Source organism: Patagioenas fasciata, chromosome 8 (assembly GCF_037038585.1).
Source record: "Patagioenas fasciata isolate bPatFas1 chromosome 8, bPatFas1.hap1, whole genome shotgun sequence".
Lineage (NCBI taxonomy): Eukaryota > Metazoa > Chordata > Aves > Columbiformes > Columbidae > Patagioenas > Patagioenas fasciata.
The window spans coordinates 30,226,099-30,251,103 of record NC_092527.1 but is presented as its reverse complement, the minus strand read 5'-3'; the positions used below and the strand labels follow the sequence as shown (position 1 = coordinate 30,251,103).

At 39.1% G+C, this 25,005-nt stretch overlaps 2 protein-coding genes across 8 annotated transcripts in view; one reads left to right on the top strand and one right to left on the bottom strand.

Moving 5' to 3' along the window:
- The window catches only part of SLK (STE20 like kinase), a 47,405-nt gene extending 42,328 nt beyond the window's left edge, over nucleotides 1-5,077 (bottom strand). For 2 of the 3 annotated variants that reach the window (XM_065843346.2, XM_071812121.1), the window contains exon 1: nucleotides 4,219-5,077. In XM_065843346.2, the coding sequence (XP_065699418.1) occupies nucleotides 4,219-4,368 (150 nt within the window). In that variant the 5' untranslated portion in view covers nucleotides 4,369-5,077. The remainder of the gene's footprint in view (nucleotides 1-4,218) is intronic. The other variant, XM_065843344.2, reaches the window with a different exon arrangement.
- Nucleotides 5,078-5,222: 145 nt separating this feature from the next.
- The window catches only part of STN1 (STN1 subunit of CST complex), a 48,097-nt gene continuing 28,314 nt past the window's right edge, over nucleotides 5,223-25,005 (top strand). For 2 of the 5 annotated variants that reach the window (XM_065843348.2, XM_065843347.2), the window contains exons 1-3: nucleotides 5,225-5,331; nucleotides 10,956-11,020; nucleotides 21,496-21,635. In XM_065843348.2, the coding sequence (XP_065699420.1) occupies nucleotides 21,503-21,635 (133 nt within the window). In that variant the 5' untranslated portion in view covers nucleotides 5,225-5,331; nucleotides 10,956-11,020; nucleotides 21,496-21,502. Of the gene's footprint in view, nucleotides 5,332-5,358; nucleotides 5,432-10,955; nucleotides 11,021-21,495; nucleotides 21,636-25,005 lie in introns of those variants that run through there. The other 3 variants (XM_071812125.1, XM_071812123.1, XM_071812124.1) reach the window with 3 other exon arrangements.

Sequence of the window (25,005 nt, the reverse complement as noted above, 5' to 3'; positions counted from 1 at the left end):
ATTTGTCTTCGTAACTGTAAATTAAATACAAATATTTTATTTTCCAAATTCCTTTGAGAATCTTGTATACACAATGCTTCCAACATCTTAAATTCAGGGTAATAAATTGAATACTATAAATGGGCAGAATATTCCAATTCAAACTGAGAAGCATGAATGCAATTCAAAACTACACAAGTATAAAGGATTCTCTCTTTTTTCAATTTCTATTAAAATATATATACACTATACATTATCTCTATATACACATACCATATATAGATACCCTATATCTTACATAGTATACCGCAACATATATTCTACCACTATAGAATGTGTTCCCACAGAAAACGTAGAATTAGTATAATTGTACAGATGGTACCCATTATTATCATAATGATGGCCAAAAGGCCATTAATTTCTTGGAGGAGTATCCTTTAAGTGAAGGGCTCAGAGATGACACCAAGTAAACACCAGGAAAATGCCCTTCTCCAATGTAAGTGCTCTTATATTAGTGTACAATGTCCTTATTACCAAAAAAGGCTGGCAAATTTTACTGAAATACAGGCTCAGCACTTCATTCAAAAGGTTAACTTACGAAGATATCGGCATTTTAATTAGTTATGTGCATCTGTATGATGAAGATTCTCAGTCAGGAACTTTAGCAAGTAAGAACCATAGAACACATTAGGCATTTTAAAGGTCTGTTTTCACACCATCTGAACATTAACTTCTGGGAATTTAGAAAGCAGCTTAAAGTTGATGAAAATCTTTAACACTTACTTATACTGATTTACCTTAAAGCACTGTGTGCACTGAACTGATATTTGATACAATAAGGCAAAGTAACACATAATAAAGTAACATGATATAATGTACCCAATTTCTAAAGCAAACTGATTACAATTAACACTAAGAGCCTAAGATTTTTCAGGGCACTTAACCAGATCAAATCAAGAGCAGTTTCAAACTGTCTTTCTTTTATGGTGGTGGTTTTTGTTTTTAAAGAGTAGTTTGCAACCTAATTCCCAAATTTCAAAGTTTAGATCAGCCTCCAGTGCTAATATTATGTTTCTCCAGTGGCTGTCAGAACCCTGGCAGTCCATTCACTAGATCTAAATAATCCATGGAAGTCAATTAAAAAAAAATTGGAAAAACATATCATCAGCAACCTCAAAATTCTCTTTTCAAGGGCCATCACCTGATACTGAAGTACTGCAAGGGCCTATAAACTGAAAAAGGATGGAAAACTACACCATTGTTCATTAGCCAAGAGGAAAAAGAAAAGAACACAGCCTAAAAGTGGCCTCTTTGAAGAGGCTGAAAAAGGCTGTAATGAAAGTTCTATACAACCAGAAACCTTTGCAATCAGTAGTCTGCAGTTACATTGCGCCTCTGATCACAAGAGAGACTTGCAACAGCAGGGGAAACACTTAGAATATTTCTAAACATTACTTAGAAGTCAGTGAATACAAATGTATGACTTGTCAGAGCTAAAAAAGCTTCAGAAAACTAGAACAAATAGCTTCAAAGGAAATAAACTCTTCAAGTAATTCGGCTAAGTCGTTAAAACAACAACCAAGACTCTTACATTTGATTGGAAAGAAGGGGAATGAATCACAAGTTTTCAATACTCTCAAGATTTCTGTATACAAAATTAGTTATCACTAGACATAGCATTTTTTAATGTAAATAATTTAATCAGCCAGCCTTCATAATACTGTCAGAATCATTTCAGAGCTGCGTTTGAGTTTGTATTTAAATATTTGATACCTTGTCCAGAAGATGGTTATACAACTAAACCAAATACTTCTCTATGAGAAGTCATAGCATGTAAGCAATCTAACCTACTTTTAATTAGAAGTCCAAAGTGTACAAAGTCTTATTTATCTGGCAATTCCATTTTATCATATATCTGCCAAAACCCTGCCACACACGGATTCCTAAGATCTTAAACAAAGGCAAATGTGTTTTTGGCAAATGCAACTGACACTAGAGTGTTCTGGTTTTTTGTAAAAACAAACAACAACATCACATAAAATAAAAACTCCAAAACCTCCCACACTTACATTATTCAAAGACAAAGTCTTCAAACATTGACAGTTTGGTTCTACTTTATAGTTTTGATTCAAAAATTTGAGAAAGTATTGATTGGCTATTTTTGCAGTTTCTTATTTGAGGTGTATATCCAAGAAAAAACAATCTCACACACCCTTGCTTTGGACAGAGTTTCTTGCCAAGCATGCTCAGCTGCAGGAACACACACACAGTTGCAGTCTGTGTGTAATCCTTGTTCTCAAACTAGAAGAAAACAAAATGAATGCTGTCTAATACATGCACTAGGAGAGGGCTTTTTAAATAGGATTATTTTTTCCAGGAATACTAGTACCTATTAATCTTCACATGTGCCACGTTGACCAAGTTTACCAGGGCAGCTGCATGTGTAATTCTGACTACTACAATTTTAGAAATAGGGTTTAATTTTGAAAAATCCCATTTTGACAGTTTACACTTTGTCATTTCATATTCAGAATAAATCTCAAAAAGAAAGAAACACACCCAACTGGAAAAACTCTTTTGTTGTACACAAAGTACACTGAAACATTAAATTTACCAGCTGTCTTGCTCAGACACCTTCCTCTACAGACTATTCCTAATACAGACATGCCTACAGAGAAATATGAAGTGAGAAGAAGTTTTAGGATAGGAAGGGAAATGCATGTGGAGGAGAAGGAGAACATATTTAGCATTATGCCTTTGAGGCTTCCCCAGCCATTTCTATGGGACAGTGCATTACATCCATGCAAAGGGAAACAAAACTCCACTATGAAGTTTAAAGAAAAACTTTAGTGCTCTGCAAATGTCGTTAGAAAGAACATTATGTTTTTATAATCACCAAACTTCATGATATAGAAACTTCAGAGATATTTCTCAGTCATTTTAATCAAAACAATATCTCATCTTCCACACTTACATGAGAACCACCATCTAGACTACATATTACACCACCAACAAAATAAACTAGATGCTCTTAAAATACAATGTTGGCACAAAACCCTATGGTGAAAAAAGCCCACCGAGCATTTGAAACTAACTGTGGCAGTTTTGGTGAAACTGGCAAACAGGTTACACCACAGTACAATAAAGTCTGAAATAATTTCTACCAAAACCAGCACAAGTTTCATGTGTACCCAGATTTAATAAACTCTTAAATGCAGTACTCTATCAATGTTTCCTGAGTGAATTAGTTTTCAGAAACATTGTAAATGCTTTCTTACTATTTTTTCTAGTTTCGAGAACCTGCTCCAGAGTCTCAAAGCATGTCAGCTCCCCAATTCTCTCATGCTTATCCTCCATGAATTTTTTTCCACAGTATCCCTAACCAACGGTGGGGCATAAGTGCACTTTTAGAAATCGGAAAAGTAGCTAAAAATTTGCCTGAAAGCTACAGTCTTGTCAAAAACTAGCAGCCTTATATCTATGTAATTGTACTCTGCTTGACAAATTCAAGAGAAGCATCCTTAAAAACACTACTTGTACCAGTATACTTAAAGATTTAAAGATCAAACAACTGAGAGAAGTTAGGAGATGCAACACAGGAATTCTGCCACGTGAAGAAAGCGAATGTAACGTAACTATTCAACCTGGAACAGGATAGGAAAATAACCATTAAAAGCGAAGAGAGCTTGACCCTATGAACTATGCACACAAGTCAGTTTCACTGTTCGTGGGCTTCCTTCCATAGGGAAAAAAAAAATGGTATGAACTTTACACGTAAGAAAAGAGTGTCTTTGTAAGGTTAGAAGCCACAGTGAACGTAAGTAAAAAAAAAACCAACCAACCACAAAACCAAATCAAACCAACAAACCCCACAAACAAACACCACACAGAACACGAGAGAAGTGAGCAACTCGGCAACGGGCAGGGTGGCGCAGAGGGCGGGACAATGACCTAATAGGTCTTTTCTATTTTAGTTTCATGGGGCTCCATGGACAGGAGGCGGCGGCTCCCAGGCTGTGCCGACACCGGCGGGACTCGGCCCCGCTGGCGGGGCAGCGCTCACCTGCCGCACCGAGCCGAGCTCTCCGGAAACCCGGTGCTCGCATCTGGCACCCCAAGGTGACAGAACTCACAGACAGACCAGCTCTGCACGGCCTTGAACTCGGAAACAACGCGACCTGTCGTTTTTCTAGCTACGAGCGATGCTAAAAGTGATGAGGGTTGCCCGCTCGCCCTTACCTTAAACACTTTACCGAAAGCACCATCTCCCAGCTCTCCTATAATTTCCCAGAACTCCTCAGGGTTCAAATCCCTCTTGACGTGCTCATACTGTTTCTTCTTCTTCTCACCGCCCAGCTTGAAGATCTTACGAAAGTTGAAGAAGGACATTTTTTCCTCCTGCGGAGGGAGGCCAGCCTCCGGGCGGCCAGGCGGAGGGAGGTGGCGGGCGGGCTCCGGCAGGGCCCCCTCAGCGCGCCGAGACCATGCGGGGCGGGCGGTCCTGCCGGGTGCGATCCCCACGAGGTCCGAGGAGAGTCCTCACGCCGCCTGCGAAGCCGTAACCGCTGGACGCTGAGAGGAAACAACAGCCCGAGATGAGCCCGCAGCCCCCGAAAGGGGCCAGGCCCTCGCTGCCAGCCGCAGCGGTCCTCTCCCGCGACGGGCTCGGCGGTCCCTGCCTACTCGGCCGGGCCGGTGACCATCGCGTCAGCAACAAGTGCCGGACTCCCTCCTCGGGATGGGCGGCTCAGCAGCGGCGAGCGGGGTGGCGGACAGAGCCTGAGGAGAAGTGGGGTGCGAAGGGACCCCTCCCGATGGAAGGAGGCAGCGGAGGGAGCGGTCACCCGCTGCCCGCCGAGGGCGCTCCCGCCTTGGAGAACGGGGTCGGATGTAGGGAGGGGAAAAGGCTGCCCCACTCCTGACTCCCGGCCGGTGCCCTCACGGAGCGGGGCCCCGCGGCGTCCCGGGGCACTAGAGCGGAGGAAGACGGCGCTTCCCTCCCGGTCTCGCTTCCCCACCCTCTCGCAGAGCGGGGCCCGGGCGGCACCGTTTCCTGCGGGGCGGGGCGGCACCTCCTCCCCCTCCTCCACCACCGCCCGCCGCCGGCGCGTGCGCGCGCCCCGTGCCCCCGCCCCTCTTCCCGCGCTCCCGGAACCGCCTCGAGTCCCGGCAGCCACCGGCGCACGCGCGCCACCGCACGCCTCGGCGCATGCGCGCGAGCGACACACCGACGGTTTCACCCGGCCCAACGGTTGGCCGCCGGCAAACGTAGGAGAGAGGCGGGGCTTCCCTTCCCACGTGACACGGCCGTGTCGCCGCGAGCCAATAGGAGCGCGCTGAGGCCTCCGGCGGGTAAGTTGGTGTCTGGCCCCAAGATGGCGAGGGGAAGAGGGGTTTTGGGACCTTCTTCCCCTTCACTGACTTCTTCGTCGTTTGGGAGGCAGCGTTTGGGGTGGGCGAGTTCTCGTCCTGCCCTCCTGTTTTTCCTTGGGGGCAGGCTGCGTACTTGCAGCTGGGGGTAGAGGGAAATTGCTTTCTTTTCGTCTTCTGGTGGCTGCTAAGTGAGGGGCAGTAGGGTGGGAGGAACATTTACTCTCTGGTGAATTTCTTGTCCTGAGGGACATCCTGCTCCTCTCTTTTTGCTTCCCAGCTGTCCTGTGTGGGGAAGGTTTCCCTACTCCTGGGGGTAGGGGCATAGCTGCCTTTCAGGGCCTGATTTCTCTTTGCAGCACAGGCGGACTCCCTTCTCCCCCCAGATTGCTCCCAGGTTTGATTGTGGAAGCAGAAGGGGGTGTGAGGGGCATCGTGGGGGCAGTCAGCACCTCCTGGAGAGCTTGAGCTTGGGAGCATTTCTTCAAGGAAGGTGTTGGTAGAAAAAAGCAACGTTGGAGGACTTGCTTTTGTTTGTGGGCTGTTCTCAGGTGTGCTGCTGTTTTGTCACAGCATTCAGTCATAGCAGGGTATGATGTTAATGTGCTGCATGTTTGGTATCTTGTGAGATTTAATCAGGCTTGAGTTTCCTTATCTCACAGTCTTCTGTTGCCACAAGTGGGAACATCTGCTTGAAGCATTATTGTGTTTTAATAGTTGTGTTGTTTACATGCCACCCAATATGTGGTATTTCTTCACATGAAAGCAAGAGGTATTCCCACTGCCTGGATAAAGGGCAATTAGCAGATACCTTGCAGGCAAAGTTTAGGCCATGACAGGAGGCAGGAAGTCAATCTTACAATTAAGGCAGTGATGTGAGATCTGACAATGAGACAAACACCTGGTGAAAAATCATGTAACACCTTATCCTCATATGAACCTGAGTGCCTGCAGTTACCATTAATTAACACTGCATTATAAGCTTCTAAAGATCAAGCCTATGGAATGTATAATTCCTCAGACCGTTTTATTAGCATGACAGTTTGCTAAGGAAGCTAGTTCATGTGTAAAGTCAATAATAACAAGGCATTGAGATGCACTGGTTGTTGGGATCAAATGGCAACCTTGACAGTCCCCTTGAAAGCAGCATGACTTTAAGGAATAGAAAGTGCTGGGCTGAGTCCAGAAAGGGATTTCACCAAAGGAGTGGTCTAATAGTGCAGGTGTTTATCCTGAGGAAGATTAGAGAGGTGGTTCAGAGGGAAGTAAGGGCATAGAAGTAGCCTGGAACTGAACTTTACATCATGTCTTCACCATGTTTTTATAGTTGAAGCATGTTAGGGTAGAAGCCTTTGAAGAATATGTTGGCATTGTATGTTGAGTAAAATGCGGTGCTAATAGTATGTATGGTGTACAGGAACACATTGTGCTAGGCACTGTCCTGCCACAGAACAAGGAGATGGCCCCTGCCACAATGAGTTCATGAATCAAGTAACAATGTTGTGCCTTGAGTTAATTTCCTTAATCTGTATGAAGTCAGTTTCAAGGGTAGTACTATTCTATGAATAGATAGCTTTTCAAGTGGTCTTGCTAACCTGATAGCTGTCATGATTTGTCATAATAATCAGCATTTGTTGTTCAAAAATGATTTTGTGTATTGTGGTTCCTTTGTGCTGACAGCTTGGTCACAAAATGTAAAACTGTTGAGGAGGGTGTTAAAGCCAAGACTGTTTATACGTGTAAGGGTAATGCCAAGAAACAGCTGCGATCCAAATGAGCGGTTTTCCTTTCTTCTCTCTGATCTGGCTGGCTGGCTGCACCTATTAACTTAATTTGCAAGTTTCATGCAGATAGTTTGAATTAAGTGTAATAGCAAAGGAAGTGATTGATAAGGTTTCTCTAGCATTACCAGCAGCAGTTTAGCTTCTTGAATCTTAATTTTTAAAACTCAATTTATTTTTTCTCTCCATAATAACTTTTTTTGGTTTTGTGCCCCTTCCAGTGGGTTGATAGCTTTGATTTAGATCTTAAAATACAATGATGTCTTTAATAATAATTTTCACTTGTTTTCTCAGATTGAATATTTTAATCTTGTTTTCTCTTCGATAGAAAGTGCTTTGAGACTAATTTCCATCTGTTTATTTGAACTGACTAATTGTTAGAGGATGAGGGTAAAAAAGGAATCCAAAACCATAGCATGAATCCATGTATCTAGGCAGGATTAGCTTTTCTTTAGCCTCAGGGTTAATGTCATAGGGCAGTGGGGGAGCAGTGGGAGTTGTATATGTGTATGTCAGAGTTTGTAATAATAACTGGAAATAAATGCAAAACTAAAAGAGAATTTCTTGAGCTATGTGTGAACAGATGTAGTTGAGTTTGCTGCCTTAGTGAGCTGTCAGTTATTGGACTGGGATACCAGGGGCCAGTTGTTTCTCAGCTTTATCAATAAATGAACTTTTGACTGTAAGTAGTTCACAAACAGCATCTATATAATGCATTGGTTTCCTTTGGACATCTATGTGATAAAACAGGCTCAGAGCAGAACAGGGACAGCAGTGTCATCTTACCGATGACTAATGTTAGTATATGCTACAGATGTGTTGCTTCAGACATTTCTCAATATAGTCTTCCTGTTCCAGAGAGCTTTTGATTAATATAGTGCTAAAAATATAAGATGAAAGGCTAGCACAAAAAAAGGAGTAATTAATCTGCTGATAAAGTTTTGCTTTTAACATCTCTTTTTTTTTTTTTTCTTACCCTTTAACAAGTAATTAAAGATAAAAAACAATATATCTGAAAAGGAAAACCATGGCTTAGTCTCATTTTTTGCTGTGTTCTTTCAGTCTAGAGTTACAGCTTGCCACTCAATCATGCAAATAAACTCTGTAAGGTCAAGGTTAATTGCTAGTAGCAAATCCTTCCCGATTTGCCTCGGCTTCATGGTATGGAGGAGGCTGTGTGAAGCCTGTTTTTTTGTGGTTCTATTTTTTGTTTGTTGGGGTTTTTGTTTGTTTGTTTTCTGCTGGTAGCAGGAGTTCTTAGCAACTGTAAATGTTTCCAGATGGTCAGGATAAAAAGGTAAAAGTGAGTTGTAAGTATATTCAAAATAGTCCAACAGGCATTTAATGCAATGCATTTTGAAAATTCGGTGCTTCCTTAAAATATCAGAGTAAAGACGTTAAAGAGCTATCTTGCTTTGCATCAAATATGCTGGCTTAAAAATAGCTGTTACTCTTTGCTACAATCTTTTTCATCTCCTTGAAATTTAGAAGTCTTCTTTATACTTTCTGCTGCTTAATATCACCATCCTTTCCCACTGACTTTATTGCTTACACTCGCTACTGTTCTAAACTCCCTCTTTAAATTCTACTTCTGTTTCATTTAAACTGCTCTGCTTCAGTTTCTCTTAATTGAAAATAAACACTTGCTTCAGAAATTTAATATGAAGTGTGTTCTTCACAGCATATATTGCCCTTTCACTTCAGTCCTACATCGTGTCTTCAACTCTTTCAAAATATTTCATGGTATATTTTTATATTGTCTTGACTTTCTGTCCACCCACGCTTTCACGTCTCCTCCAGTCTTCTTTCTGATGTTTGAGTTCATTGAACTGTTATAAGGTCACAGGTGTCTTGTTCATGGTTAAATCTGAAGCATTATTCTTGTTTCATCCGTCTTAATCTGTCTGTCACCTTTGGCACTCAACACTGTCCCCTATGTTTTCTTTACTTGATATATGTGGTGTTTTCATTGATAGTTTCCACATATAGAGTGGTGTTTTTCCATAGACTTTATCACTTCTACTCTGTTCTGTTCTTGAAGTTAACGTTTTCTGCTATATTGTACTAATTTCATTTCTAAGTGCCGCTGTAACTTCTAGATCCTTCTAGTCAAAACACTGCCTTCCTTATTAACCTCCTGCAGTTGCATTCTTGTTTTTTGCCAAGACCTTCTGTCTGTAACCTATATGTATCTAAAACTATTTCCAAAAGTTGCCTTGCTTCCCTCTGACTCCTTTATCCTCGGAGTTCAGGATTTTATCAAATTAAGTTCTGATACTTCCCTGTGTACCACCATAGCTTTACCAACTTTCCTCAGTCCCTGAGGCTTTATGAGAGATTTTTGGTGACTCTCTCATTCCTGACCCTTTTCTCCCTTCTTCCATTTGTCATCCACCATTTTTCCTTTCCTACTGTTCTGAGTGTGTTGCTTTCACACAGGAGCACCTCAGTTCAGTGGATTTTAAATACCTTTTTGTTTTCAGTCTCTTTCCGTCTTGTATATTGACCTTAAAGGTATTCCATTTCTTGCCTCTTATGACATTAACTTTGTCCTTTTTCTGTGACCCCTCTGCACTTGCTATGCTGTACCTGACTCCTGTGTCCTAATGCTCTGATTAATAGTAGTAAGTACAGAGGAGCTAGTAGTGTCATTTGTTAATAATCCATGTTTATGACAGGGTGAAGAAGGAAATACTAAGTGCTTAAAAAAAAAAAAAGTCTATTTCTTCATGATGTGAGAGGATGGCCTAAAAGGTTGTACATTTCTGTACATTTTCCTCTAAGGAGCATCAAGTCATGTTATCCATTTACTGGAAGCCTTGAGAGGAGAGACTGTGTTGTATATAGCACCCTTAAAGCCCTTATATTAAATGTACAGTTGATAGATCTGGTTAGAGACTTATATTTCTGTCCTGCATTTGAAATTTAAAGCTGTCTTCATAAAGGAACAAAAAGGAGGCTTTGTTTTGTACTCTATGTTTAATGAGCCTTTCTTATATGGATAACAGAAGTAATTCAGTTGTATATAAGAGAAACAGGAAAAAATTGTAATATCAGAGGTTAGATGCTCAAGAGGTCACCTGTGTCTCATTAGCCAGAATCAATGCTCCTGTCAATAACCTGGAAACTACATGAAATGACTGCTTTGCGCCTTTTTTTTTTTTTTTTTGATGCATTACCATAGGACCAGTTAATCTAAGAATTGCCATAGAAACTTGTGGCATTTGGAAGCCTCAACATATAAGGGTATTACTTGAAGTTTGCAGTAAAAAGATTGACTGTTAAAATGTTTAGGAATAGGATTGATCTAATTCTGGCTTCAGAAAAATCTGTGTGTTTAGTCTAAATTGGCCTGGCTTTTTCAGTAGTCGATAGGAAAGGTATCCTCAGAGGGCAATGCACCCTTTCCAATTTTAGATACTTTATCACACAGTATTTAATTGTGTGAGGTGAGTTGTCTTGGAAATGTGTGATGGGGGTGGTTCTTTCTACCTATGGAGATACCACTGCCAGCAGAACTCTTGGGGTGCAAATCTCTTGATATCAGGCAACACCTTTGGGAATGATGACAGAGTAAATATAGAAGTTGCCAAGTTACCTGAATGTTTCCAAGTAAACTGATGATGTTTTATGGAATAGGCTGTATTTGAAATTAAATGTCAGAAGAAAAGGCTGTAAGATACCTTGACTAAGGACCATAATATTTCAAAAAGCAGTACAAGAATATTTCTTGGAAACACATCGGGTGAAAGGCATTCGTACTTTAACGTGTTAACTTGATTGAAGTTATCACAAAAAAATAAATATTTTTCACATTGCTTCCAGTTGGTCTGCAAGAAAACCACCTTCAAGACTGATATTCAGAAACACAGTCATATGTAATTGGAGGGGTAAGTTGCGCTTTTATATTTATTTGAGTGAGAAGCAAACCTCAGATTTAATGGAAGGGCCAACAGTGTGAACCTTATGTAGCTGATTCTCTTTATTGATTAACTGGCAAATGCAATTAAAAACATAAGGATTAAAATTTTTCAAGTAGGCTTGACACTTTGGTTTGTATTTAACTGAAGAACTCCTTTTGTAGGAATATTAAAATATTGAGGTCTATTGATGGATAGATGCATTTTTTGTTATGGTAGCTGGTCTGATAAAAATTCTTTCTCTCCATGTCTCAATGACTAGAACAATCTTTCGCAGCATTACACATGAATGTCTGTCTAGGGCATTGATTTCTTTTAATGTAGTATACAATTAAAATACTACTACTTTTTGCTATAATACCGTGTTCTTTCTAACCATTTTAATAATGTGATGAGGTTACGTTTCATTTACAGCAAAATCTATTTAATCAAAACTGAGCATGATCACAAGGCAGAGTGTTTAAAACTTACAGAGCCCCCTCCCTCTGATGGATATTAGAAGCCTTAGTTAAGTCACATGAAGGCATGTATTACAAATGCTTCACCATGTTTGTCTTTTCTCCAGATGATAATTAGACCTTTATTTCTTGCATAGGAGTCACGAGTTAATTTGCTCTTTTTGTTTGTGGCTTTCGAATTTGCATTAGTTCACATAGGAGGTAGGATTAGAAATTTATTAGGGGATAAAGATAGCTTTGCATCTTAGTATTTCTTTCAGTCAATACTGGAACAAAAAATGTCTGAACAAAAATCCCGCATTTATTACTGCTGTTCTTTTTACAAATCCTGAATTTCTTCCTCTGTTTCCCAGGAACCTTCGTTTTCTAGAGTGGACATTGTTTTCTCTTTTGATCCTGATCAGCTCTGTAATCTTGTGTCTGAATAACTTGTTCTGTAATATGAAAATGAGTTCTTTCTAAATCTTTTTTTTTTTTTTTTTTTTTTTATTATGGGGGGCCAACCAGCCAGCAAACCTAATCCTGGTTATGTGATAAGTGTAAGCAGGAAGTTTGTTATGCCTTCTACATCCATTATTAAAAATATACCCTACTGAAAAGTGGGGAACATTTCACACACACGCACACGCACACACACGGACAATCTGACAAAAAGATATCACAGTAAACCTCTAATTAGATATTCCAAAGAGAGACATTGCTGTAGGATAATGTTGGAGATGTGTCTACTAGCAAAGAAGGGAAATAAACAGTTGGTGTTTCACATTCCAAATGTTATTAATAGTTTTTAATTGAAAAAATGTTAATTTTACATTACAATGATATTTGAAATATTTTCTGTAGGTGTAGTGTTCTCTTTTTCCTACATTTTTATAAGCTATTGTATGATTTTAATTTTTGAGACAAAAATAGTTTACAATGTGTTGTGAAGTAGAATTTGGTGTTACATAGGATCTCTTGGTACAGCAGCAGTGTGCGTAGCTGTAATAATGTGTCTATTGTTAAAGCAAACAGCAGCTATTGTGTGTTCAACAATAGTATATGCAAACTTTGGGCACTAGGACCTGCTTATGAGAAAACAGTATTGTGATGTGATGCACTTTTTATCTCGAGTGACCTGGAATCTCTATTACTTAGACATAAGGAACCTTTAATATAATATCCACAAAATTATATTTTATAGTAGACACGTGATGTTTATGGATTAAGCCCAAAAAGCCCATTACATTAATTGTACTGAGTTTTCAGTAGCAGAAAATAAAATTCGCTATAGGAAACATAATTCCTGTAGTTTCTGGCTGAGCTATAATATGTTGTTCTAGATTCAGAAGCATGAGGTAGGGAGTGTCATCTATTCAAATTCAAATGCAACTAAGGAGACAGTTAAATCTGTTTATAAAAGGCTGCTCATTCTTTTTACATACCAAGAAGTCAGAAGAGTAGTGATTTTATCGTGTTAGTTGTGACAGTGATTCAGGTAGAGAACGCAAGAAGTTGTAGCCACAGTTGTTGGGGAGGTATTTTCTTTCAAGAATCTTAGTAGTGTTTTATCCATTTGGTGATTTCCTATTGGATTCAGAAAAAAAAAAAAAAAAAGGGTGGGCAAAAATCATCACTAGCAAAGAAGTGTAGCCACCTTTGCTTGGTAGGGAGGAAGGCCATTAAGAAGATACTCATGATGCAGGACAGGTATTCCTGAACAGTTTTGGTGTGTTCTGTATCAGGCCTAGATCATCTTTGGACAGAGCTCAGAAGGAGTATCTGTAAGATATTAATTATTTCAGGATATCCTCAGAGAATTACAAAAATTGCCAACCCAGAAGTTAATAGAGGACAAATTATCTGGATTTTTATTGGATCCTAATAGACTTCAGCAGGTAAAGATAAGGGATGATAAGCCAGCTTCCCTTAGCTGAGAAGAGCTGCTCTTGAGATCAATCAAAGTTCATAGAATGCAGTGTAAGAGATTGTGCAGAACAACTTGTCTTAAGGAGTCAAGAAATATCTACACACCTCTGGCTTTTCTAAAGCTTTTTGGTTTTGTAGGTCAGAGAACCCCGGGTGTGACTAAGAAGTCCTGTGCTTGATTTGAAGTATACAAGTTCTAGTCCTCAGAAAGTTTGCAGTGTTACAAAAGAAATTTGGAGGATAGCAAGTTGAGAATTGCACCATTTTTCGATTTAAAAGAACAAAAATAACAGCACAACAAACCAACCCACACCTTTTGGTACTTTTCCTAGATGTTGGTTGAGAGGACCTGTGTATTAGAAAAGCACAGCAAAAGCTTTGTCCGTACCTGCGATGATAGTTTGAACTTCCACCAGTAAAAGAGGGAATACCATAATAATATAATAATATAGATACTCCCGATGCTGTCCTCCCCACGCCCCGCCGCTGCCTTTCTTTTTGAAAGGGTTTGTCTTTTGGAACATTTAATAATTTTTCTACAAGAAGTGCCTTCAGACTAGAAGCATTACAAGTCTTTATTTGGAGGAGGAAAAGAATAATTTTGTGTAATACCTGAAAAAAAAAAACAAACGAAGAACAAATGCAGTCAGTCTAGGAACAGAGATCGGTGTCAAGTTAACTGTGTTAATCTTTCTAAGAAAAGTAGCAGATAGGTCTTAGTCTTCTAAAAGAGCTCCAAATGAGTGATCTCAGTTTCTAGTTATGCTTACAAGATATATGATGGTTCTAGTTGGATCTGAGACTTCAATGTTATTCTGATTTGAATTATTTTGTACATACCAACAACAGCGCTGTATGGACACCATATTTTAAGCACAGCCTCACAGCATTCTCATATAGTTAAAAGGTTCACTTGTATACCAAATAAACTTAAATTGATTTCAGTACATTAAACAGGTCTGTCATAATCTAATGCTTTGGTATGTACTGGGAATATTTTGAAGACTTTATCACAGCTGTGCAGCTAGACCAAATTATGGGTTAATCGTTTTGAAGTCTCTCATTGTAATGGAGTATTCTCTTGTGCTATGAACGTTCATACAGATTCTGATCTCATTCCAGAGGCTGTTTTAATTTACATCAGATGCATAAACTAATTTAAAAGGGAGAGAGGGAGGGAAGGAAGTGGGCAAGAAAACTTACCTCTAGAAATTGAGTCAATCCTTGTCAGTCAATCGTTGGGCATTTACAGGCCCAATAGCTTCAGAAAGCTATTAACCAATGGTTGTCACTTCTACCCAAATTTTTGAAATTTGGAAATGTTTATTCAAGAAGTGGCACTAAATCTATTTTATGCTTCTATACCAAAGTAGGAAAGCTAACTGTGTTGCCTTAAAATGGGGTGAATTATGTTTTGTTCTCATTGCTCTGTTAGTTAACATAAATTAGTTAATATAGGTTTATGTTGAATCAGTAAATTGCATGTATCTGGGAAAGTGATTTTCCTTTGCCAAGAGCCAATTTGGAATCCTTTTGCTATCAAAGCTTCCATACTGCTGTTTTTCCAAGGAGCAAACTTATAAATAAGAAGTAATTTTTTAGTTTTGTTTATTTTTATTTCACACTAATAACTGAGAACCTTCACCCCCAGTGAAAGAATGTCATTACACCTCATTCTGGCAGCACTGTGGGTGATTAAGAGCTTTCAGAGAGTGTTAATCATCTTCATAGGCTTCCTCCTGCCCCCTCTCAAGACAGGTTAGAGAATTAGTTGAAGAAGGTACTTTGGTGTGATTATCCAATAGCTTTAAAATACAAATAGCAAGAGAAGCTTTCTGACTCTCAGTAGTGACTATTACTACATTATTTATGGTAAGATTACATCTATCTATGGCAAATAAATGTATAAAGCTAGTTTACTGTCTGCTGAGTGCTTTGCTGCTTTCTTGATACATAGGAAAATATCTTGTTACTAATGCATGGGACAAGGATCTCAAGGAACTACTTCTACTTCATTGCACGCTTCCTTGTTAGTTTTCCAGAATCCTGCTTTTGGAAAATTGGGAGCCAAAACCTTGTTACAAGGTTTAACTTTCATATAGAACAAATGGCAATGCCAAATAAGGCAATCTAGAACTGCAAGCTTTGTCCTCCTTCCTTATAAAACAACTGGTGTTGGAGGAGACAACCTGTCTGGCCTCCTGCAGCCACATGTGCCTGTCCAGAAGGATTTCTGGGCAGTGCTGTGGAAAGTAAAACCAGAGAGAGGGAAATACATTACAGGTGATGACATGGAGTCATTAACTCTGCTGGTAGACTAGTACACAGTAGTGGTGTCAGTTTAATGATAAACTAAGGCTTTCTTGCTCCTATTTATATCCTGATTATTATAGGCATTGCAGGCAATACCTTTCTATGTTGTAGATAGACTCCCTACTGTCTAAAGTTTGTGGTGATGGGTTTTCTTGTCTTGTGCCATCTTGCTTTGTCATGGAAGTGTATTGTAATATAATCTAATGTAATTAAAAGACATATGATGTTTAAACTTTGAAGAAGTATATTTAAGGAAAAAATGGTAATTTATTTTGAGTAAATGTGTTATCTCAGGAGGTTACATGGATGCTAACACTTGTAGAAATAGCATTTCAGGAACTGCTAAACTTCTGGAAGTTTAGGAATTGTAGCTCTCTAAATTTTGTTTAAAAACCATTTTTAAAAATTGTATTTGCCTTGCATATAAGACCTACAGGACATGTACGCCCTTACTGTCTTTTGTTTCAGTTTGTAGCATCTAAACTTACAGGACTTCACATCAGCAGCAGTGGAAGGTAGTCTATTAGGAAATACTGAAAGTGCTTACTGTAGTTTGGTTTTTAATAGAATCATCAGGTATGAGGTGGATCCAAACTGACCTTATCTTACTGTTTGATAGTAACTTTACGGCTGTCAGAAAACTATTAATATACTTTTTTGGGGGGGAAACCTTTTTTGTCTTTTGGTGATGTATTTTGGTCTCTGTGATGGTTTCTGTCTTGTTACTGGTGTTGAAAACTTTATTTTAATGATGTATTTTCAAAAAGTCTAGGGATGAGTTTCATTTTTAGAATCTTTATTCCATATTATCTGTAACTAAAGGCTTTACAGTTCACTAAGATTTTGAACTATATCATGCTGGAATTGCCTCCACTGATCAGGAAGAACTGAATAATAGTCATGTAAGGGTGTTTTGACTCAAACACAGATGCATTCAATTTGGATGACAGAGGTTGTTACAAAACCCAGCTATTGACTCTGCTGCTCTTTCCACAAGTTGCTCTCTCTGTGGCAGGAATGGCAGACCCATGAAGTAATTCTTTAACAGCCACAGTTTGTAGTGTGGTCTATTCAAGTAAACCAGCAGTGACTCTAAGTTACTTTAATGCATTGGTTTAACGCAGCTCCTGAGCTGCTTCCTGTGTAAATAATTGGTGCTGGCCTAGTAGTTGTGGTTGGAGAAGGGTAAATGCTTGTTAGGATGCTGAAGCTGCTTGTATTGGTGGGTAAATATTCTCTGCTTCTGATTCACAGCGAACTTAAGAATCTTTGCAGTGGTCTGCCAGCAGCTGCGAAGTAGCTGCAGACAACTGCTGGCAAGATACCCTTTTCTATGGCTCCAGTGGACTAATCTTAAACAATGGCAATTCTCTCCAAGAGCTTCAGTTGTTAATCACATCTGGGGAAAAGACAACGATAACCATTACAATAGATACTCTTCTTTGGAGTTTCCATTTTACTGGGACTGGGAGAAGACCAATTCTTAATCATTTGCCGTTTTTTAAAAAGGTACATGGTGAACACAGGAACAGGAACTAAGAAATTTATTGGCCATGGCTGATTCTGTTGAACAAATCACTTGGGTGTTAAATGGGGAGCTATTCTAACGGCTTGGGAGGGAAGAAAGAAAATGAGGTTGGTTTTGGGTAGTGGCATTGTTGGGAAGGCAGCCAATCTTCTTTGGTTTCCCCTCTTTCCCTTTTAGGATAATATCTTGCTGAGGTCACAAGGTAACTCTGAGGATTACAGACTTGGTTTAATTCTCAGTATAGTCAAGAAAGCTAACATTGATAGCAGTTGGTGAAGGAGACAGCCTTATTTTAATGGGTTAGTGTCTAGAATAATCTCGACTTGAGGCTTTTTGTTTGTTTGTATTTAGTTAACTACTGTGTAAACTTCAGATTTTTGCCTTTGAAACAGAACTGTTTTCCCAAAAAGTGGTTTGAATAGTAGAACTGAACTGTATTATTGTTTTTTATTATGCCTTTGTAGCCTTTCTTTGGGGTTATTTTATAGAGAGGTAAAAATAGAATACAGATATCTTATATCTAATAAACTTGCGGACCAGATGCCTCTCTTGCCTTTTCTTCTCCTGTAGCAGGATTGAATTCCTTGCACTACAGCAACTATAAAGTCATTACCCTGCATTTAAAACAAAACGCAGGAAAGGATGACCTTTTGCTAGGACTCCTTGTTGCTTGTATTGCTAAGCCTTATCACTGTCTTTCAGCAAAAGCCAGTTTAGTCCATAAACATTTATATGTATAGTATCTGTTCGGAATTGTCTGTTGTTAGCTGTCTGTGTTCTCATTGACTATAAGGCTGTGCATCTCCACAGTGCCTGCTACTTGCCCCTTGGATCTTCATTGTACAGGGTAGCTGTTATCTTCCTTGCTGATAGCATATCACCAGTGGTACCAGTTAAGAGCTGAAAACACTTCCAGCATAATGGAAAGTTCGCTTTCACCAGGATGAGTCACTAATTAATTAACCCCTGGGATACTCTGCCTGGAATGGAGAGGCTTCCTGTGCCAACTTGAGAAAAAGTTACGGGAAGATACTGTTATATAGCAAAGGAGAAATTGATTGGAATAATTTTATCTGTCTTGTAAGAAATACATTTTCTAATACTGTCAATCAGCCTGAAACAAGCTTGGAAACTAGCTGAAAAAACAGATACTTTGGAAGGAGTTACTTCTCTGACTTAACATCTTCCTTTGCTATAGGAACAAAAAGACAACTTCTGTTGACATCAGGAGAAGAATGGACTTGTAATAGGAGCATGTGGAGGCAAGCAGTACAGGAGGCAGGAAATGTATTTTCCTCCCAGCAGGCCACAAACTTTTGGCTTTAAATAGGTCACTGTTCAAATGTAGCTACCAAGTGGCCACTTGGGAGGGAGGAAATAAAATGAGCTTGGTTTTGGGTGGTGACGGCTTGGAAGGACTGTTGGGACAATGAAGAGGAGACACAAGGAGCGACTGCCCTGCAGAATCCCCTTCGTGTCAGACATTGCTGAAAGCAAGTGAGTGGCTGGAGGACGGTATCACTGTCCCAGCCTGGTGTGGATGGAGCATCTGTAACTCATGACTTCAACAGATTTGTCCTGTGGACTTCAAGAAATCTTGTGATGCCTTAGTAGTGCTGGGGATGCGATTTACTTTTTAGCAAAGAATCTTTGCCAGATCTGTAAGATTAAACTTGGTGTGTTTGTAGTAGAAGATGATGTGGTGGCTGTAAGTTTCTCCAGTGAGGAGCTTTAATAAGGCCTGGGAGCTGAAATTTGGTATTTAACTCCATGTAGCTTCACAGATAGAAAGAGCTTTTGCTGCAGAAATCTTTTTCCTTTCAGGACAGAGAAGTAGTAAAAGATTTGGGAAGATGCTTCATTTAAGCTAGAAGTGTTGTTTGTACTTCTGGCTAGTGACCTGTTAGCATTTGGGCATTTCAGACTTGATGACTGTTTACTGAAATACCAAAATGCAGATATTTTTAATCTCCAGTGGTGCTGCTTCATTGTGTTTTTTCCCCTCAGGTGCACACATGTGCAGGGGTGACTTCTGCATTTTACTCCAATGAAATGAGTGGCTGTTCACACAAAATACAAAAAGTTAGACAGGATTGTTACCCAATTATCTCTTTTTGGCTTGTTAGCTCAGTCTGCCATCTGTCTAGGAGAAAAAGCGGCTGCTGAGCCATGACAGGCTTCATAACCATGCAGGGTATGTTGCGGGGCATGGTGAAGAAAGGAATACTACTTTGTATAAAAGATGATCTGAAGAACAAGACTGTGATTGTATCCACATTTATTGTCAGGGAAGAAGTGCAACTTGAAGTGAATAGTTGGGGAATGTAGCATCATTAAAGATAAAATTCTATCTTAAAAGTTCCTGTTTGTGGGTGGGAGGCAGGATGATACTTGCCAGTAGTACTTTTCTTTATTTCCACTCATTATGTGTTAACCTTGGTTGACTATAGTGTGTATGTTTATCAGTTTAATGTGTTAACTCCTCTCATTCACCATGACCTTTTGTTGGGCTAAATTTATTTTTCTTTTTTTTTTTCTTCCTCTACCCCTTTTTTTTTTTTTTTTTTTTAATAGAACCTATGAAAACACAGTAGCACAGGGACAATGCAGGCAACTTTGTACCAGAGGCTGCAAGCAGAAAGAGAGGGATGCAAAAGACTAATTTTGTTATGAAAATGAGCATGCTAAGTAAAATACAGGTTCAAACCATGTGTTCGCTTGGGAAGGTCTATGGTCTAAATTTGACATAGACTATAGCAGACAACTAGAGAACTGCCATATGGAGGAATAGCAGCTTTGCATTATTAAGATCATACAGTTAACAACATGGTTTATAAATTTCTACTGAGCAGTGTCTGCAATTCAGCAGGAAAAAAGTGTGCTTCAAGGGGAGGATTGAGTGAGAAAAGAATGGTGAGATGCTTTTGAGTAGACATTGCATGTGCAACAGGCATGGGTTGGGAAAAGCTGTCTGTAGTGGGGAGAGACATAAAACCAGGTGTAAACAAAACTATTTAGTGAAGTGACTGGTGGAACTGACTAAATCAAATACTTTCAGCATCTCACAAAGCAAGTGACCAGTTTAAGGAATGTTGAAGTATCCCTAACCCTTTGCTGTTTTGTTTTGGTTTGTTTTTTTCAAAGTGTAGAGTAGATGTCAACAATGCTTTAGCATGTTGTGCTATGCTCTGTTTTTCTGCCCCGGATTAAGGTTTGAGTGTGAAAACAGAAATCATGCAGAATCCGAGCTTTGCTGTTTCTCTGAGCAGCAAGCTGCTGTCTTGATATTCATGATGTGTTGCCTCTACTTCAGTAGCTTGGGGTGTCTCCTGCAGACTACAGAGATCACTGGCAACCTGTAGCAGGAACCTGCTCCCTCTCAGGAGACTGTAGCTGCTGAATCTCGGCCCTATAACACACTGTTAAAAATCTGTCTGCTTACCACTTTTGCCCTACACCTGTAAGAGGCTGACACCCATTTGAGGGTGACCTGGAAAGCTTTATGGAAACAATTTAGCTATCCTTACAGAAGCAGCTAATAAAAAAGTATATTAAGCTTCAAAATCTCTATAAGGATCCTTCTTGAAGTGAGTCCTCTTTTTCAACACCCAACACTGTGATAAGCAGAGAATTGGATCTGGTAATGGCAGAAAATAGAAAGCATTAAACAAGGAAATCTGAAAAAGGTAAAAGGGGAAAAGTAACAATGACACAGTTATTGGAGACTGTATACCTAAAATAAAGAAGGGGTGGTTGCTTTTGCTTTATATAAAATAAATCTTTCCCCCTACCCACAATAAAGCACAGCATAGAACAATGAGGATAATATCTTATAGAAGGGAAAGAGAATAATTGGGAGGAAGAACCATCAAGTGTACAGAAAGTAGCAAATCGGTATCCCACAATCCTGCACTTTTAAAGAAGTGTTGTATTTGGTTCGTTGTTTATGGGTCCACGGGGGAGAAATCCCTGAAATTCTATTTCATTTGAAGGAGCTGGGCAAAATACTGTTGCTACTGAGTCTCAGTACTTCGAGTAAATCATCAGTATTGATATTTTCAATATTCGTGTGGTGACACAAAGGTAACATTGTATTAGATAAGTTCCTATGTCTCTTCATCAACTCTGCTGTGTTATTGCTTGTAAGATCACAAGGTATTACATTTTTTTCATTCAGTTGATGTAAGTGGACAACTCTTTACCTGTGTAGAAAATAATTATAAGTTCTCTGTTCACAGGTTTTGAATGCAGTCTGAGTCCAAGAAGTATGAGGAAGAGACACCTTCTCTGCACTGGGGCATGGATCCTGTATTTTCTGCATTTGCAAGACTCTATATTAAAGATATAAAAGAAATGAGAGAATCTAAACAAGTGCCAGGTATGTACTTATATGTGCTGATTATGATGCACAGAAAACTAGGACAGATTTATGTTGTACTCTTTACCCGGGGATTGCAGAATGCTTCATGAACACCAGTAAAGTAATTGTCCATGCCTCTAAGCTAAGTGACATTAGTATCTTTAGCAGGTCTAAGAACAGGTTGTACATAAAATGTATGTGAAAGTGTATTCGTTCTAATGGCTTTTCTTCCTCTCATATACATAGATACAGAACCTCTTTTACATTAATGTTGTGCATCCTCTGTGTGATAGTGTTTGTTATAGTCTGATAAAGCTAATTTGAAAAATGCAGGCCCTTTCTGGCCATACGTGTTATATCTTTGTTCTGTCTCTATATTTGAGAAGGATTTTATGCTGCTTTGGTGCAGAGTTTTGACAGTTTAATACCTTGTTGTGTGTATGTGCTTTGCTTTTTCCTCTAGATATTAATATATTATAAAACAGATACAGGTTTTGACGTTTTGTTTGCTTAATTTCAAGATATTATAGATATATGATATTCTTCCTACATCTGAACAACCTTTTTCTGGTATCTGTGCTGAATCTTATACCACACCTTTTATTTCCTAACCATTGGTGGAAATTGTGTGCTTTACAGTCTGTTTCCTGCTGGTTTTCAGCCAAAATCACCCACATGTGTACATTGTCTAAAGCAACGTGAGTCTGACCCTGAATTTGAGTTTTCATCGGAAAGACTTTAAATAGACTGCAGTATGTCTTCTGCTGTAGAATGGTACATTACTACAAATTGAAGCTTGACAAGGTGCAGGATTATCAGGGAACAACCCGAGGAACTTAGAATTAGTGAGGAAAAGCAGTAAACCCTAAGCAGTGTGTGTCATTTTGGGTTTGATGTTTTGGTTTGTTTGGTGGTTGGTTTTTTTTTTTGTCTGTGTGTGTTTTGGTTTGGTTTTGTTTTGTTTTTTTTTTCCTCCACAGAGATAAAGTACAACTGTTTGGCTCTTTGAATATGCTCTGCCTTGTAGGTTTTGTTATTCTTACTTGTTTTTCTGTAACAGCAAGGATAACAGCAGTGTTATTCTTGCAGAAATCAAGGACTGGTAGGGTGTTATTGTTTCGTTTTGTTTTTTTCCGCTCTTCTCGCAACCATTTAATGAATATATGGACTTCACAAACTGCAAAGCCTAGTATATATACTTCTTTGTTATTTAACGTGATGGAAGACTTTTTTCTTAAATCCATTGCAAGAATTAGGTTATAGTCTTCTGTTGATGTTTGTACTAGAGCGAGTAGTATTTAGAGGCCTTTTTAAAGTGTGCCAGTCTTATAGTAGTACTGGTGTGGCAAATGCATCTGGTAAAAACTGTTCCTGCTTCAATAAGAGACATTTTTTGTATTTTGTTTGAAAATAATTAAAAATCCAGCATCAGCAAAATAGGACTGTAGTTTGGACTTGGACGTTAGTACACACATATGCAAAAATATATTCAGAAGAATTAAGCTTATAACCATCAATAAACATCTCACAAGAACAGGAACAGTCCTGCTCTCTTTTTTAATCTCTAAATTACCTTGATTTCTCACTTCCCTTCCTGTTCTTTTACTTAAATGAGTTGTCTGCTTTGGAAACCCTTCCAGTTTTCTTATAACTTTTTTTTTCCTGAGATGATCCTAGGGAAGTGGTATCTGTCATGTCAAGACATCAGGCTTTAAAGTTGGTGCATGTGAGCTTTCTCCACTTCCTGTGCATCTGGCATTTTGCACAACTAAGCTTGCTTGCAGTCCTGTATTATTTTCTAAACCGAACTTTAAAGAATGAAATGAAATTTCATAGAACAAACATCCTGAATTTTGCTCATTCCCCTGGTGCTGTGTATACACAAAACCAGACATCTTTCAGCGTGTCTTATTTATTAGCAACAAATTATAGCACAACAGAAACACTAAACACTAAAAAATATCTTTGGGGGAAGGAAAAAGGCAGGTATTTGCTGTCAATGTTTCCTGCCTTTAATGGGTTTCTTAAAGACCAGCTGAAGTATCTGATTGGCTATAAATCAGTCATTAAGTAACGGTAATTAAGAATGAATGAGTGTAAAACAAAAGAGTTGTAACCAGGAGGAATGGAAAGAAACACAGACTAAATGTCAGAAAAAACATCCTTAGAGTGACATCTACTAAACCATGGAGCTGCCTTCCCAGGACAAAGGTGGGATGCCCTTCACTGGGATTGTTTATATCTGAACTGTACATGTTGCCAGGAATTTACTGTACGGAACAGTCTTGCATTGGCTCTGAGGAAATGGACTGAATGACCTAATAAGTTTTTTCTTTCCGTTTTTAAGTATTAGGATTTGATGCCACAATGACTAATCCCTTAAAACAACACAGAGGAAAGCAGTAAACCTGTCCAATTACTTTCCTGCTATAAATGGTGACAAGAAGGCTGGAAAACCTCCCAGATAAAAACAGCAATTGTGTTGTCTCAGAGGCCTTAAAATGAGAGTGGGTGTCAAACTCAGTTGTAACACATAATCACATCATGGAAATGAGCTGTTCTCAGAGTTATCATGCACTGCTGCATTGTGACAGCTTATCAACAAGCGAGTGAAGCTACAAATAGCATAAAAGGAGGTAATAATAATTAAAGCAATGGCAAAGAGCTCAGTGCTCTGTAAAGCTGGTAAATATGTGACCAGAACTTGCCCCAGAGATCTCTGTATCTATAGCCCCCTACACCACTACTGTGGCTTCCTGTTGTGGTAACAGCAAACTGATGTAGGTGTTATTTACTGAGTTACTAGGAGCTTGACTTAATGTGCTTACACATAGCTTCAAATGTTTAATATATTTTTATTGCTAACAATATGAATGTAGTTTGAATGAATAAGCTGGCAGGAGAAACAGTTTACCTGTTGAAGTCATCAAGTTCAACAACTTTCAGTAGTGTAAATGTAATTTCATCTTTCGAACAACTTCAGGTAGTTTCTTAGGGAGTAAGGGTGGAGTACTCTTTGAGTTATGAGGATGGAGAAAACCAGTTTTATCTCTTTTCTATCATTTGCCAAAATTCAGCTTATTAGCTGGGAAACGAACATAATGTGTTGTTCACACAGTCAAGAGCCTGGAGTCTCTGCTCCACAGGCCTACTCTGAACCTGACCCAGGCCTTCTTTTATAGAGATTTTGTGAGGTTTAGTGAATGATTACATACACCAGGAGCATTTCTGTCAAGGGTTTCTATAGCAGTGTTTATTGGTGCCCTGGTAAATGGAATGAGAGAGAAGTTGACAGACCTGCTAAACATATTCTATGCTAGACCTGACCAGTAGAGTAGTATAAGACAGCTCTGAGATGACAGCGATAGATGCATCCTTAAAACATTGC